A 16,834-nucleotide genomic window follows, 5' to 3' on the forward strand; every position below is an offset into this window, starting at 1 on the left:
CATTGGATTGGAGATTCTTGTTCTACGTATAATGTCATGTTGCTCAAATGTCTGTGAGCTGATTGATCGTACAGAAAATAATGTTAGATCAAACACTGTCTTTGAATAAATGGTGAATTATATTCAAGTGTGCACATTTCTCCTCTGATTTGTTGTCATCTCACACCTGCGTTGGACGTACAAGCAGTCACAATAGGAAGGTTTAGAAGACACAAAATAAAGATTTGATACCAAAAGATACAAAGTAAAATGGCCCAGTCCAACAGACCTACAGTATACTTATAACTGAGTCATTCCAGCTGCAAACCTCAGACTCCTCGTGACATTTGAAAGCTTTCTTCTTAGCAAAAACCTTAATTAGCTACAACAACAATTTGGTATTTGACCAGTGACATTTCTGTCAACTGAAAGGTCACTGACTTTGACCTTTCTTTGAGAGTAGCTTCTACACTCGGAGCAGTGGTTCCCTAAATGCTACAAGACTGAACTACAGCTGGCTGAAATCAAGTGGCGGATCATTTCCCAAATGACTGGACAGCATTTAAGTTCAAGGGCTTTCCCGTGTTTCCAACTATAGGATCCTCTCAAATATCCTCATGCTGGGGAAACAGAAGAAGATCCTGAATTCTCTCCGACTTTCTTCAACATGTTTAACATGAAGGTAGGTTGGTCTGATGCAGCCTAACCCCACTGCCCTATCAGATAAGCTCAAGAGGGTTACCTGAGTCCCACTCGTCATTTCCAAATATTAGCCGACTATTGAGTGGTGTAGGGATGACGTATACCTGTGTGCCAACCTGTAAGTTAGCATCGCCCTGGTTCCCTCGATAAAAAGCTAAGGGATTTTTGAATTTGGATTATCGCTGAAGAAAAGCTCTGTGGCAAACACAAGTTCATCATACTTATAAATTTGTTCAGCGAGATAATCTTCATATATCAGCACCACTTTTGTGATTTTCGAAGCGTAAATTAAATCACTACTGTAGAAGTAAAAAGATAATGTTAGGCTATAAACAAACGGACACATATGACTTAAACGTCACCACCACTAAGCATCTAACTCCTCAATTACTATAAATATTTTCTATAAATTGATTATTCTACAAGTTGTAAAGTTAGAGCTAGAATAGTTTGTAACTAAAGTCCATGTGTAAAGACGGACTAGTGAGTAGATGAGTCTTTGTGTTCGGCATGATGACCTTTAACGTCCTTGACAACTTCTGTAGTCTCATTTAGCCACTTGTTAGCAACCGCCAATTTAAGACACATAAGCACTTTCTCATTAAATTGTGAGACATTTAATGATGTATTTTATGTTGTAGAACAAAGCGTGTTCTACAACGTGTAATTATGTGGTAACCACAGACCTTATTTCAGGTATTTAACTGAAAACCCATTCAAAAAACCCATTGACTTGAGACAAGGAAACCGGAAATACCAAAATGCTAACTGATTTCTGGGTTTTAGGACTCATTACTGCACCACTCTGTTAGCTAACTAACATTATAGGCTATCAACTTTAGATTTCAACAGTTTATCCGTGAGGCTACTTTACTTTTAGCTAACAATTTCAACCATTTCCATTCTTTTGCTACTTAAACTTTACTTTTTGCTAACCAATCAATTGTTAACAGGCCTAGGCTACTTCGCCCTCAGCTGACTATTTAAAGTTTGTATCCGTTACTTTAGCCTACTTTCAGCTATTTCAACTGTTTATCTGTTACTTTGCTTTTAGCTAACTATGTCAACCCTTCAGTAGCCTACTTTTTGCTGCTTCGACTTTCTTTTCGCTAACTTTTCGCTAAAATTTCAACGATTTCTTCATTAGTTTAGCACGACTTTCAGCTAACTATTTCAACTTTGCCTTTTAGCTAACTACACTATTTCAACTGTGATCTATTAGCCATAGACAGACCCACTTCACTTTTAGGTAGTTATTTATCCATTTCAACTGTTAATCCATCACTTTACATTTAGTTAATTATTTCAACCATTTATCCATACTGTTGCTAACTATTTCAAGTTTTCTTTGAGCTCACATTTAAACTGATCACTAGCCTACTTTAACTATTTCAACCTAAATTGTTGACAATAAACAGTATTATTACAACTTTACCTTTAGTTTCAACCTCTCTCCGTACTCTCTAACCAGCCTAGTTTTCATCCTCACAGCAAATTGTAACTCGACTTAAAAAATAGCAACTGATTTGATTTAACAGTTAGTTACACTCTGGGGCACAAGTGGCCTACTCTCGGTTGATAAATCACAACACATCTTGTTGCCTATTCTTGCTCCTATGAAGAGCTTTGTGACAGGTTCCCCACTTCTCGCCTTTAATTTCCAAACGTCCATGCGGATGGTTCAATTGTCTGCCATCCCAGGGAAACAGGTCAGTGGAACAACAAATCAAAGAAACTCTAACTGGCGGAAATGAATGTCTGTCATTTAGTGAGATGACAAGGGTGGGTGACACTGTTTGCCAGCTGAGGGCCAGCCTGAGGCTCGAGCACAGGCAGTGACCCAACCCTGTTAAATGAGAACGACAACAAGGGTACACAGAGAGCGGCCATGGCCTGCTTTGTCCTCCCTCTCTCTCTGTTCCCTGAATAGCTCTCACACAAAGGATATCGTTATTCCTTCTCTAATTACCAGATGGAGAGCTGTTTGTCTGCCTTTCGCTCCCCTGCTCTCATCCCCAGAAATAAAGTGCTCTGTGGTGACGACCCTCAGCAGTTATGAAACAGTCTGGCGGACAACGGGGCCCGAGAGAGCCCTCATTTCCTCATTCAGCTCATACAGCAGGACTCCGAGTTGAGTCTCCAGTGAGAACCTTTTCATCTGCACTCAATCTGTGCGTTTATGTGACGGGCCAAATCTGTCCGGTCCCGTCCTGTCCTTGCGTGGTTTTGGTTGCCAAAACCAATCATGTCTAAGGCATGTCACCAATTTCACAGTCTTGGTTTTGGCAGATGTATCTAGGCCACAAGACACTGTCCATCTGCTCTTCTGTGGCCAAAAGCCTTGGGAGGTCAGTCAGGGAGAGAGAGGGAGAGAGAGAGAGAGAGAGATTCACGCAGCCAGGGATTAGGCTGGTGCACCAGGTCCAAGGGGAGGTGAGATTAAAAGCCAGGAGCAATAATACACACATGGTGGAAAAACACACCGGCTGCCCACACTCATGTGTTCATATAAGCCCATTCAGAGCGTGTAGTCTCAGCCTCTTGTCATGTGAACACAAACAAATGGAAAGAATGAAGACATGCTTTCAGGGATTATACCTTTTGCTGGCAAGGTCACCAGCTCCCAGTGTGATGACCTACATGCATCCATAGACACAGGTAGGGGGGGGAAACTGCATTCAGAGAAACTGGCTGAAGTGAACCCCGTCTTTATGAGAACAGGACGGGTTTTGCAATACGCAGCAGCTTCCCCCCGTGCGGTGTTTTGTTCCGCAGAGATTTGTGTTCCCTGTCCTCAGCATATCATGCAGTATTAAATCTCAGCCGTACCCTCCTCTAACCCCGTCATCTGGAAAAAGCCCTGACCTCCAGAGAGAGAGGGGGGGAGTGAGAGGGAGAGATAGAAAGGGCCGGGGGAGGACAGGTGTGACTCAGCACCACCTGTGAATGATCCTCTCAAAATCAAGGGCAGCACATGCCTCGTGGGGTCTCACGTCAATTTGAGAAATCAATTTTTTGTCAGTGTTTTTATCTTCAAGGCTGCTTGGACAAACTCGGATTGAAGGCTGTCAACAAGGAGGATTTGGTAAACATCTCAGTGGGAGATTAACAAGGAGGGAGTCTTTTCTGTGTGTGTGTGTGTGTGTGTGTGTGTGTGTGTGTGTGTGTGTGTGTGTGTGTGTGTGCAAAGAAGGGAGGGAGGGAGGGAGAGAGAGAGAGAGAGAGAGAGAGAGAGAGAGAGAGAGAGAGAGAGAGAGAGAGAGAGAGAGAGAGGACTTCCCAGCATGGGGCAGGGGGAGGGGGTGAGTCGCCTGGTGGAAGGGACTGAAATGTCCTTCATATAAACCGGTGACAAAGTGGCGAGCAGCGGCCCCCGGGCAGCAGAGATCACAGCCAGCACAGAGAGAGACAGACACAGACAGACAGAGAGAGAGAAGAGGAGGAGGAGACCGGAGCACCGAGCACCGCGAGCAGGCGCTGATCCACAGCAACACACCGGGAGACACGGAGACAACACTCAGCTACAGGAGAAACATCAAAACAGAGGGAACTAATCCGGACGGAGCATCATTTAACCCACCGACAGGTAAATAAATAAATAAAACAATCTAAACGATCTGATCAGATTAAAGCAACACCTGATTCTTCAGGTCGTCGTGATCTCAGAGTAACATTTAGATGGATAAACTACAGGTTCATGTGAGCAAAAACACTGAACCACAGCTGCGACAGCAGATGGGAAAAATACCATAAAGTGCCTTGAGGTGAGTGTAAACTCACTAATGAGTAGCACCAGACTCCATAGGAAAAACTGGACATTTATGGATTTTTTTCCTCCCAAGGTTTGTTTATATTTATATGTGTTATGATTTTCTCGATATGTTGTAAATTATACAAGCTACTGCCTGTTATTTTTATTTGTTTATTCTTTTATTTGTTTTTTATTTTAGCAGGTGTCTATTGACAGAGGTGATAAAGACTTTCCCGAGCAATAAATATTTTTATTTATTTATTTGTTTGTTTATTTATTTTGGTAAAAGGTTTGACGAACTGATTCACATTCAGTAAGTGTTTTAAATGAAAAAAAAGATTTTGTGAACTGCATAAATTACTTGCAACAGCCTATAACCACGTCAATTTACATTTGTTTTACAATTTATTATCACTACAGTAGGCTTTAAGCTTCTGGGAGTGACCTAATGTGCCAAACTTCTGTTGTATTCGGTGCATTTTTTTCTGTTGTGTAGAACCGGGCCACACCGGACCTGTCCAGGGCCACGCCGCCGTGTCCAACAGATTTGTTTAATTCGTGTTATGTAGGCTACACATCGGCCAGCCGCTTGTCAGATTAAACAGCTCCGCATGTCATCGGGCTCAGCACGGTGCCTCAGTCTCACCTAATTAGGCTCACCCCGTCTACTAGGTCACCACACGCAGAGCTCACACGGAGCTAAACAGCCTGAGCTGGATGTCTCACTCACCGCATCACTCACCACAGTATGACATAATTGAAACTAAGAGGCGTGAGAGTAACAGATTTAAAATGTATGATTTTCAAGTGGAGTTCTGTATGTTTTCATGAAGTCATTTCTATTCATTACATTCTCCTGCATCAGTCTGTTTTCACTTGTGCCTCTGTCCATTGTGCTGAACTCTCCTCCAGACGTGTTTGTGGCTGTAGAGATGGGTGTCACCTCTCGCTCTCTGCTATTGGTTTGCGCTTGTTTGGCGGCTGCGCTGATTGGTGGAGCCCGCTCGGAGGGGGTGTGTCTTCAAGACGGCAAACACAAGGCCACGCCCAGCCCGGAGCCACACCTGAGGGAGTGCGCGCTGTACGCCGACAGTGAGTGACTGTGTGGTTGTCTCTGAACACTTAAGAGCCTAATGGTGTGATGACGACCTGTGATGAAAGTATCAAAGTAAATCTCCTGACTGACAGCTGGCTGACGTGTTCTCGTGTCCTTGCTGATGACAGATAGCTGCTGCACGGATGAAGACATCCAGGACATCGCCCATGTTCCCTCTGCTCTCAACAAGAATGAACCATGGGACAAGTGTGGCCCTCTGAGCTCAGAGTAAGTCCCACCCAGCAGACATCCTTCTGATCTGGACTCTACAAATATGACTTTGAATTGTGTAACTGATATTTTTAAATTAGCAGTGGATCACATAACCAACTCTTTGTTTTATGGCCAGATATCAGCTTGATTTTTTTCATCAAGAGCCATGCTTTATTCACTGAGAAATTATCAAAAGTGTTGAGAAATCTCACAATGTTAAAGAAGGTGAGAAAATAATTCCTGGATCACTCCCTTTATCTGGATCCACACCAAAGGTCAATGGGGTCTATTCTGGGCTGAGACCCATCTTCCATTCAAGTTTCATGGTAATCTGTCCAATAATTTTTGTATAATCCTGCTGACAAACCAACAAACAGACACAGGTGAAAACATAACCTCCTTGTGGAGGTAAATGAATGTAAATGTTGCTCTGCTGGATATGTAAATAGGCAGCTGTTGTCAGTAGTTGCGTTTCCATCAACACATTTTTAAGTGCATTTTCAAGTATCACATCAGAAAAGGTCGAAAAGGCAAAAATGGAGACGAAAACAATGTTTATGCTCGCTTGAGGCAGTTCTTGCCTGTTTTGTAAAAGCGCTAATGCTTTCCCACTGAAGCTTCTGCTGTGCTGAAGAGATGAAAACAGCAACAGATTAAAACTCCTCATCGCTCCACACAGATCTGATGTAACCTTCCTCTAATTAACACGTCAGACAAAACAGAAATGTCATATTGCCATCGTGTTTTCTATATTGTTTCTCACTTTCATTTGTGGCACCCTCAGCGCCGTCTTTTTCTTAAATGGTACAATTGAGAATTGGTGTCACCCGCTGCTTTTCTTAATGAACCAACTCCTATAATTGCATGTTAGTAGACAGAAACAAGCATTTTTGCATTTTCTTTTGCTGATTTTCCCCCAAGAGGTAAAAAAAAAAAATCAGTTATGACGCAGGTAGCTTCAATGTAAGATTTTTTTCCCCCACACTGTGTGATAATAATACATAGGCCACTCTGTAAGTGCTTCTTTCAAGGCTTCACTCAAGCTTTATTGAGTGAAATGTTAAAGCCCATTATAAAAAATAACTGAGATTTTGAATAAGACTGTGGGATGAAAAATGAGACGTGTCAGTGGGTCGGTGGCTCCTTTATTCAACAATGCAGAACAGTCTTGATTACATTTTAAATATAAAGGGTGAGTTCAGGTAAAGTGGGCAAAAAAAAACACAGAGACAAGACAAGGACAAGAGAAGCTATAGGTCATGCCATGTTCACGTGCCTTGTCTCAGACAATGCTGAGTCAGCCATGCTAGTGTCAATAAAGGTTCAAATACAGATGTCCCCATTCATCACGTCCCTACTAACTGCTCCTGTCTCTCTCCTCAGGTGTGAAGGCTTCCTGAAGCGTGTGTCGTGTTTTTACCGCTGCTCCCCTGATGCCGCGCGCTGGCCCCATCCCCATCGCCGCTCGTACATCCAGGCTGTGCCGCTCTGCCACAGCTTCTGCCGTGATTGGTGAGGCTGCCAAACACATTGCCAAGCAAAGCTAAATCAAAATCAGTTTCCGTCTGAAAGGCTGACAAGAGAGAGAGGGAGGATACCAGCCAGGGTATCAACAGCCCCACAGTGCTATCCATACTAACACAGAGAACGGGTCTAATAAACAGCATAAAACTGTACGCTTAGTTATGTCAGGCTTTCCTTATAAAGTAGGGTAAGTAGGCTCGGGTTCATAAACACCCAGGAGAGTCCAGGAGAAATGAGAAACAGCTTTGAGTCGTGGTTGCTTTGCTTCTCGACACAAATAGGGATCTTTAAAAAAAAAAAAAAACAGTATTTATAGCATAGTATTTAAATTTACAGTGTGCATATTTAAAGGAACAGTTTGACATTTGGGAAATACACTTATTCTCTGTCTTGCTGAGGGTTTGATAAGATTATCTCACTCATGTCTGTGCAGTAAATATGGATCTAATTAACATGTCATACCTCCGGGAAAAACTGTAGAACATCACTGTCTGTAACATACATTCCCATAAAACAGTAAATGAAGTGAAGTGCTAAAACGTAGGACATATAACATGTTATTTGGTGAGCCTCAGAGTTGCTGGTACACAGATTTTGTTACCTTTGGACAGAGCCTTAGGAGAAAATATTCAAATGAAAGAATTAGAGTTGAATGTTTTGGCATTTCACTTGTTTTATTTTGAGAATTTCCATCCTTTCCTTTAGGTTTGACGCCTGCAGGATGGACATGACATGTGCTCGTAACTGGGCCAGAGACCCCAGAGGGCAGAACTGCACTGGAACCTGCGTTCAGTATCAGCAGGTAGGCTTTGATCTGGGACATCAGTGATTGGCTGCTTACAAATCCTGGGATTTTGTGCCTTTTTTCTGTTGAGGGATGGGGGTGTTGTTGTTGTTGTTGTTGTTGTTGTTGTTGTTGTTGTTGAAATCAGACATTTTCCGTGGTTTTAGTCACACCAGCAGCACTGGCTCTTTGGGTCGTGACTTCAATCGTTCCACCACTTGAAATTTTGTACAACCATTCATGATCCCCGAGGGATACTTGAATGACTTTTCCTCTAGCGCTGCCACGAGGTTGACATTTGCAGTTTTGAGAGAAATGTCTCCAAATCTATTGCTTGGATTGCCATGAAATGTGTCACAAACAATTCATGTTACTCTTAGGATGAACTGTAATGATCCCTCAACTTTCCATCCAGTTCTATCATCAGTTAAAACATTTTAATTTGGCCATAACTTTGGTGTATGACTAAATAAATGCAGAACTAATGACATTTCCATACTTTGTGTTTATTGCTAATGAGAAAATATTAGCATGTTAAACTCAGATCAAATAAAGCCTTGATCATACAGACAGACATGGGTATGTGTTCACAACAAGTTTGAAACATACACACTAGAAAGCGTGATGGTTCCATTCTGACAATTGTCTGACCATTTAAAAAGAAAATTACCAAGGAGTGTCTAACACAGTGCATGAACTAAGTGCTAAGTTTACTTTTGTTGCGCCGTCAGTGTACTTGTAATGTGGACAATCACGCGGATGTCCGCACTCTGACCCGCTAGGAGTTAATCAGATGACGATAATGTCTTTAAAGCTACATTATGTAGAAATTGGCATTTTGTGCGATTTGGCACCCCCACAGTTTCTGAGTACAACACCACTGTCATAAAAACTTGTAATTAGACCTAGCAGTGCTAAAAAAAACTGTAAAAAAAAAACAAAAAAAACAGTCGTCTGTCATTTAAAAATCTGTTTCAGTGACATGAAACTGTATCTGCAAATGTGTGGATATGATGTTTCATGATCAACATCATACCTGGTATAAGCATCAGGATGTTAGCAGTGTCATTATGCGGTTGTTTTTATCCGTGTCTTAATTGTTGTTAGACAGTTATAAAGAGCTTCTGATGTAGCTGTTGTAATGAACATGAACATACAGTCATGCCTTATGAGAGCCCAGTGCAGTCACACCTTACCTGAGATTTTCTGAGGAGGTGTCAGAGGTGTGAATCACACTGACAGGCTTGTCATATGAGCCACGATCTGCAGGTAGAAGGTCTCGCACGGTACTGTGTCACAATAGAGTTGGTGTGTTGTGTGTTGGTGGTCAAGAGTGGCCGGTGAGTGAAGGGTTAACAGCTCAGGGTGGCTCTGTGGGCTGAAGCATGAAAAGGTTCGGTCCTGCTTCAGTGGGCAGAGGCCAGCAGGGTGATTTAAGAAGAGGCAGAGCTACCGAGGGGCTGTCAGTGAGCTAACTGTCACACACACTATGGCCATGACACCTCACCTATCTATCTATCTATCTATCTATCTATCTATCTATCTATCTATCTATCTATCTATCTATCTATCTATCTATCTATCTATCTATGTGTGTCCTTTTCCCTGCTTTCTCTTCTCTTTTCTCTCTTTCTACTCTCCCTCTTTGTGTCTCTCTGTCGCTTTCTCTCTCTCTCTCTCTCTCTCTCTCTCACACACACACACACACACACACACACAGGGACGGAGAGACACTCCAACAAATGAACACACACCCCTAGACACCAGACCTATTAAGGCTGTCTGGTGGATATTAGATGATTACTCGAAATGACAGATATGTAGTACGAGAGGAAATGCAAATAGAGAATATCTAAGTGTTTGTGTGTGTGTGTGTGTGCGTGTGCGTGTGTGTGTGTGTGTCTGCGCTTGTGTATTTTGGTGCTTTGTGTGCTCGAATTGGCCCATTTTCATGTAGGGCGCCACTAATGGCACAAAATAGGCTCAGATAAATTTAAGTAGCTCTCAAAACGCAGTGTTTTAAACAGCACCTGAATACAAACAAATGAGTCACCGCGTTTAGCACATTCAACAAATCACACCTTCTTAGAGAGACTGCAGACAAGTGGTGGCCTCCCGCAGCATTTTTCGGAGGTCACAACAGTAAAACTTGATTTTGTTTTCTCTGCAGATAGCAGGGGTGGGAGATTTCACAGTGGGCTGCCTCGTGGTGTGACCTCGCAGCGCTTTTAGTCCACCTCAGGGCTGAGACGCACCAGAAAGAAAAAGCACAGACAAACATGAAAAAGCTCTCACAACTCTGAAATTTGGATTTATAAGCTTCACATTCAAATGATATAATACACAGATTCACTCTGTTGTGAAACAAATCCTCATGAAATCTTTTAGAAATCCTTGATGGTGTTTCTTCCACCTCCTTAAAAGTTCACCCGAAACATAGAGACACCGTGTAGGTGTGTGTGTAGAATAAATATACACTGATACAGTCAGGATTTGTAAGCGCTTACTGCAGTAGATGTCAATTTGCATAGAAACGAGCTGATACATTTAAAGCCACACATAGGCAGACACACACACATCCACTGCATGCAAAAATCCCTCTGGCACCGAGTGGCTCACTCTCTCTTTGTACTCATTGGCAACATTATTTGCCAGCCAAGGTCTGATTTATCGCAGCATTAGACACTCTTTCTGCTCCGGATTTTGTGGGAACGAGGTTTAATCTGCAAATAGTGTCCGTGTCTGTGCCGGATGCTGGCACAAAAAAAAAAAAAAAACATCTAGAAGAATGGTCGGAGGATGGGAACAATGATCACATGAGGTTACTGGACCGTGTGGTTCAACAGAATATCTGCAGCCTGTAAATTACAGTGTAAATATACAGGGTGCCAATAAAACACTTATGAGGTACTGAATGATTTGTGTCCTCAGCATGAATAAATTTAGTGCTTGCACAACATTTATTTGAATGAAACTACATTTATGAAATCCACGACTGTCACACCAAAATCCAGTTTTGCATCCAGTCTGATGTTTGGTTTAGGCAACAAAAGCACTTTTGTTAAGGTTAGGGAAATATATTTTCAGTTTGTGAAAGAGTCACAAAATTGTATCTATAGGATTTCACAAGATCATGGTTTCGGTGATGGTATGGTGATAAAAATCCTCATGAAATACTGGACAAAATGTGATCTTTAGGATTCATGTACATGGCCATAAAATATAAATTTCCAGTTAAACTGCTGTGAGACAGGGTTCGTATATAGTTACAGGGGGGAAATGCACAGAGAAAAAATTGCATTTAGGAAGGACATAAAAATAAAATACACTTCAAATACTATTTAAATGACATTGTGTATAATGAATAATTAAAGTGTATGTTTCATCAGTAATGCTATATATTACAACCAGCTCACAAAATACATACCTAGTCATTACTATATAAAAGGGGTCAACTTTATTTCACAGCCCACGTACCCCATAAGTACACTGTAGGTACAGGTGAAGGACCTGTACAGTACCGACTTACAGAGTTAAAAGGAAGTTTGGTAGCACTTTACACTACAGCTCAGTAATAACACGGTAATAGTGGAGAAAAGTTTGACCAAAAGTTTTCCATCTCCCCCCCTTCCAAATTATGTTACAACGTTAGCTGGCAAACATTGACATTGCTAGCGTAGCTAACACTAATGTTGTTAACACTAATATTGCTAATGCTAAATAGCTTATGTTTGGAATCAAGCATTTTTATATATTTTTTTTTTTCAACAAACTGGCAACTACCAAGACTCTTAATGTTGACGAAACACAGATACCTACGGAAGCCCTAAAGGGCCATGCATTCATACATTTTATTTCCTCCGTTTTCCTGTGATAACGAGATAATTTCATTTGTTTTCTCGAGATCTTGAGTTATTATCTCGAAATAACAACTGCCATTTTCCCGAGATAACAGGATAATTTTCTCGAGATCTCGAGATAACGAAACTTTGTTTTCCCGAGATAACGATATAATTAATTCGAGATATCGAGATAATGACTGTGATATGATAGGCCTGAGATTATGGAGACGCTCGGGACCTCGTAGCTGGTCAGCTATGTAGTTAACGACAACATCAGGCTCACTTAGATTGCGTCGCCGATATAGCTGAAGACTTGCTAACCGTCTTTTTAGATTACGCACACTAATGTGTATATTGTCTGTAATAGCAAGGCATAATGCTATTTCAGCCTGTGTCAGGCCTTGATTGAAAAGATATGTGACGCGGTGATCGATATGCTCCTGCTCCTCTGACATTGCTACACTGAATGATGTTTCCTGCAATGATTTAATATACTACACTAGCGTTTTGTTTTCTCAAGAATGAATTATATCGTTATCTCGGGAAAACAAAGTTTCGTTATCTCGAGATCTCGAGAAAATTATCCCGTTATCTCAGGAAACCGGCAGTTGTTATTTCGAGATAATAACTCGAGATCTCGAGAAAACAAATGAAATTAACTCATTATCACGGGAAAACGGAGGAAATTAAATGTATGAATGCATGGCCCTTTAGGGCTTCCGTAGATACCACAATTCACAATCATAATTTTTTTTTATGGAAAAGAGATACTTTTATTCTGCTCCTTTCTACAAGCTCTGTAGATTTTTAAGAAATAATCTCTCTACATAAAAATGTTATCATTATGACTTTTAAATGTGCAATATGTAAGAGTTTTAAACTAAAAAATTAACTGAAATTATCAACAAAATTTGAAGAAATAACTGTTTCTGGCTTTTTGGCTGTGTATGGTGTTGGATAGATAACTATAGGGGTTAGCATGCTAACCAGCTAGCCCCTACCCACTTTGCACCTTAAATAACGCCAGTGCTCTGAACTCAAGGTCCTGGAAGAATCAGCTAATACGGCCAAAAGCTACAAAGCTAACTGAGCTAACTAGCTAACAACATTGTGTGACCAATTCTTACATACTGCACCTTTAAGTTACCATTTAATTACTATAGTAAAAACCAGGTAAGAGCTTAGTGTGAACCATTGGTATATCTGTGCAGTATTAGATTCAAATTTATGCAACAAGGAAACAGAGGCTAAAAACAATGTGTAATAAAGGGAAAGCCCATTTAGAGACAGCTCTATACCTTCAAAATCTCATTATCACCAAGTTGTAATGTAAAGTGCTAACAGACGTTTTCTCATATATGTTCAATATTTTGTCCTCACACATCTACTGTTCTGTAAAAAGACAGGGCCGTCACAGAGGCTGAAATTCCCAGTGCACACTTTTCAAAAAAAGGTGGTGAAAACAGGAAATTAACATTTCATTTGTTGAATTTATGGAAAGCTCGTCACAGTTTGTTTAATTTGTTGGTTTTGATGTATTCAGCTATGATCTGATAATAAGACAGGACATACAAGCTCATCTGTGTCTGTTTCTTGCATCAGCTTTGATTGTGAGATGTGTGTGACACTGGATCCCATATTGGTATTTGATGGTATTTTACCATCATTTAAAAAACATCACTTTTTCTATAGCTACAGTTATAGAGACTTACCCTATATTTTTAGGCTAGGCCTACTGGTTTTTCCCCAGCAACAATAATTATATACATCGTATGAAATATATGAAAATATTTCTTATTACTAAAATAAAACCTATGACCTACATGTTCCCTTAACTTTGCTCTCTTCCTGTATTTACATATTTGTCCTTGCAAAAGGGACCCAGTAGGAATTATATATACATATGCTAAACAATTATACTGTCATTTGTGGGTCGTTATCTGAAGCGTTACCTTTAAAATGATCAACTCTACCAGTTGCATTTTGTTTAGGATTATCATAAAATCTGTTGAATACTGTTGAGTTCCCACAGATAAGTATTGTATTGGAGCAGATTTTGACATGTATAAATGTATAACAAATTATCATAACGACAGTTATTTCTTTTCAGTCACATAAAATATGAAATGTACCTCGTTCTAAATCTGATCTTGACCCGTCGGCTCAGTGAATCATTGCAACTGACAACAGGCTCCAAGAAGAAATCTATCTTTTGTCACTGCCGACGAATCGTTAACCGGTCCAAGGATTTAAGACCATTCTCTTTCTGTTTTCTTTCCACACCAGGTGTAATGTCATGGGTTTTCGATTAGAGGACAGAATTGAATAAGATAAGGACATGGAAGGACATGTTAGAGCCGCAGGAAATCTCAGTATCTCACTTATTCGATCACACCATGTCGTCCAAAGCCACTTGTGCTTGTACTGAATTAGCTTTGGCAGCAAACCATGTCTGCCTGGGGAAGGACAGAAATATTAGTGTGTGTGTGTGTGTGTGTGTGTATGTGTGTGTGTGTGTGTGTGTGTGTATGCACCCCTGTGTGTATTATGGGGTCGCTGTGATAAGACCTAAGTGTCAGACAGAGCGTATATGTAGTGAAGAGAAACAGCCGTCATCCTCTTTGTCCTTCGAACACGGTAAATATATTACAGCTTTTCCATCTCTGAGCACCCTGTGTGACTCAGTCTTAATCCCCCAACAGACAGGAGGATGAAAGGAAGCAGACGTTGGGGTGGGGGTGTGCTACAGAGAAACAGGAAGAGTAAGACACATATACAAACAGTGCATGCAGCAATAAGCAAGAGAAGAAAAAACTGCACTCGGGAGTGGAAGATGTAGTGGAAGTTAGGTAGGGGACAAAATGAGCTATAGGAGGAGGGAGCGACGTGACTTGGCAGCACATCTTAATGACTGGTTACGGGACTGTCACCAGAGAGCGAATGGGAGCTTAAACACAGAAAATCACAGCGTTTGTGTCACTGAAACTTCACTAATTAGCTTTCTCAACTATACCTAAGCATGCAGGCCCACGCCATTTACAGCTAAACAGCTTAAATGCTGAATTGTGATTTGTTTTTCTGCAGCGTTGTGCAATATCCCCTTTAATCCGTATACGTGTCTTATTAGAGAGGAGGATGATTTTTCATGCTCCAGAAAACATAAAGCTAATGTCAGCAGTAATTGGAGTTTTCCCTCAAAGTGTAACTTTGGGAAGACTGAGCGCTGTAATGAATTTCCTGTCACAAAAGGTGCTGGAAGTGACCTTTCCGATTAGTTTGGATCTGCCCGTACGCTCGTTGAGGCTTGACAGAATCGTCGTTCTGCCATGAGAGCGGTGCAGAGATGAAGTCTTTCAGATACCAGAGTGGGCTTTTCGAGGTCATCTCGTGTTATAATTCGCTCTCAAGGCTGGTGGAGACGAGACGAGACGAGGTGAGGCGAGCGAGGGAGGCAGACAAAAGCCGCTTGCAAGAGCGAGAGCAGCTGCCAGGTGCCTGCAGGCCTCTGTAACACCTGGCACTGGGTGTTTGCTTTCAAGGCTGGTGCTGCCCTGAAAGGCCAAAATCCATTATTCCAATGGATGTTTACAGTCAAAGAAAGGCTATACCTGTTGAATGTTGCAAAAAAAACCTTGCAAATAGTGTGCATTTACTCCAAAATGGAGTTTCAAGCCATTGGAGTATTTTCAATTTGGGCTATTTTACACTTCTACTATATAACTATAATATAAATATAAAATATAACTCTTTATTGTACTCCACTATGTGTAACAGCTTCCAGTTATTTCAATTTCAAAGCATGTTATCAACTTATAAAATATGATGAATTATTGTAGATGAAAGGCCACTCAGGAGTTTTCAGTTGTGTCTCTGAATATACCTGCCCTGGCTGTACAAGGATTAATCTTTTATAATCTTTTGCTTATAAGAAAATAACTATAATCTTTAGGGATCTCCATAGTTTAGCACTCTGAAAGGTCTTTTACCTTTTTTGCTTTGTTCTTTTCCTCCAGTGTTTTATATAGATTCCTGTGCATGTAAAATATCTTGAAAGTTTTAAAAGGCCAAAGTCTGCGCCAACAGGAGCTCCTCTCTGCCACAGAAAACACTGCTCCTGAAGTGCCTGAAAACACTGTGTCAGTAGCCCCCCCTTTAATTCCACTTTGTGACATCACCATCTCACACATTTGAGTTATTTATGCCTATTTTCACGTAAAATTGAAGCTAACTGGAAGAGAAAACATGACAGAACTGACCGGAGACACAATGACAGGGAGACAGGCCTTTAAATATTTTGTGTATGTGTTTCTGTGTCCATGTAGATGTACCAGCACGGCAGGGATCTCTGCGAGAGCCTGTGGGGAGACGCCTTCATGACTGTGGAGGATGAGCCTGAGGAGGTGGGAGAGACCGGAGAGGTTGGAGCCGAGGGTGACGGCGGTCGCCCCTGCGGCTGCCTCACCCTCAGTCCTTCAGATAAGGATGTGATCGCCGCCCTCAGGGCCCAGCAAGACGACCCCGAGGAGCTGGACACCACCAAGTCTGGCCTGCCTCAGTACCGGGCCCCTTGCCAGACCAAGCTGCCCCTGCAGGCCAGGGGCGGCAGGAAGGGTAACTCTGTGCTGCGCAAACGCTCGGTGATGGTGGACGATGTGGAAGGGAGCGGAAGCGGCTTGTAGAGAGGAGGGATAGATGGTGATATATTTAGAGATAATTGTGTAGAACCTAATAAACAGAATCTATCTCTTGAAATGGAGTTGTAACGTTGCTCCTGTAACTAACCTTACCACACCAACCTAAGCTTTCATTACCATCATCATCACATTCTACATATAATCTGTGTGGTTTTGAATAATACTAAATCTGGTATAAGATAGACTGACAAGCTTGTAACACTTCCAATAAACGCCTGGTCAGTTTTTTGAGCGATTTAAATAGCCAGG

At 41.5% G+C, this 16,834-nt stretch overlaps 1 protein-coding gene across 1 annotated transcript; it reads left to right on the top strand.

Annotated features, from left to right (window-relative positions):
* The first annotated feature begins 5,364 nt into the window (after positions 1 to 5,364).
* rtbdn (retbindin) lies at positions 5,365 to 16,570 on the top strand. Its single transcript, XM_073493674.1, has 5 exons — positions 5,365 to 5,524; positions 5,657 to 5,756; positions 7,125 to 7,253; positions 7,971 to 8,067; positions 16,214 to 16,570. The coding sequence occupies exons 1-5, from the start codon at positions 5,365 to 5,367 to the stop codon at positions 16,568 to 16,570; spliced, it is 843 nt and encodes a 280-aa protein (XP_073349775.1).
* The last annotated feature ends 264 nt before the right edge of the window (positions 16,571 to 16,834 follow it).

The sequence above is a fragment of the Pagrus major genome, chromosome 23 (genome assembly GCF_040436345.1).
Source record: "Pagrus major chromosome 23, Pma_NU_1.0".
NCBI classification, from domain to species: domain Eukaryota; kingdom Metazoa; phylum Chordata; class Actinopteri; order Spariformes; family Sparidae; genus Pagrus; species Pagrus major.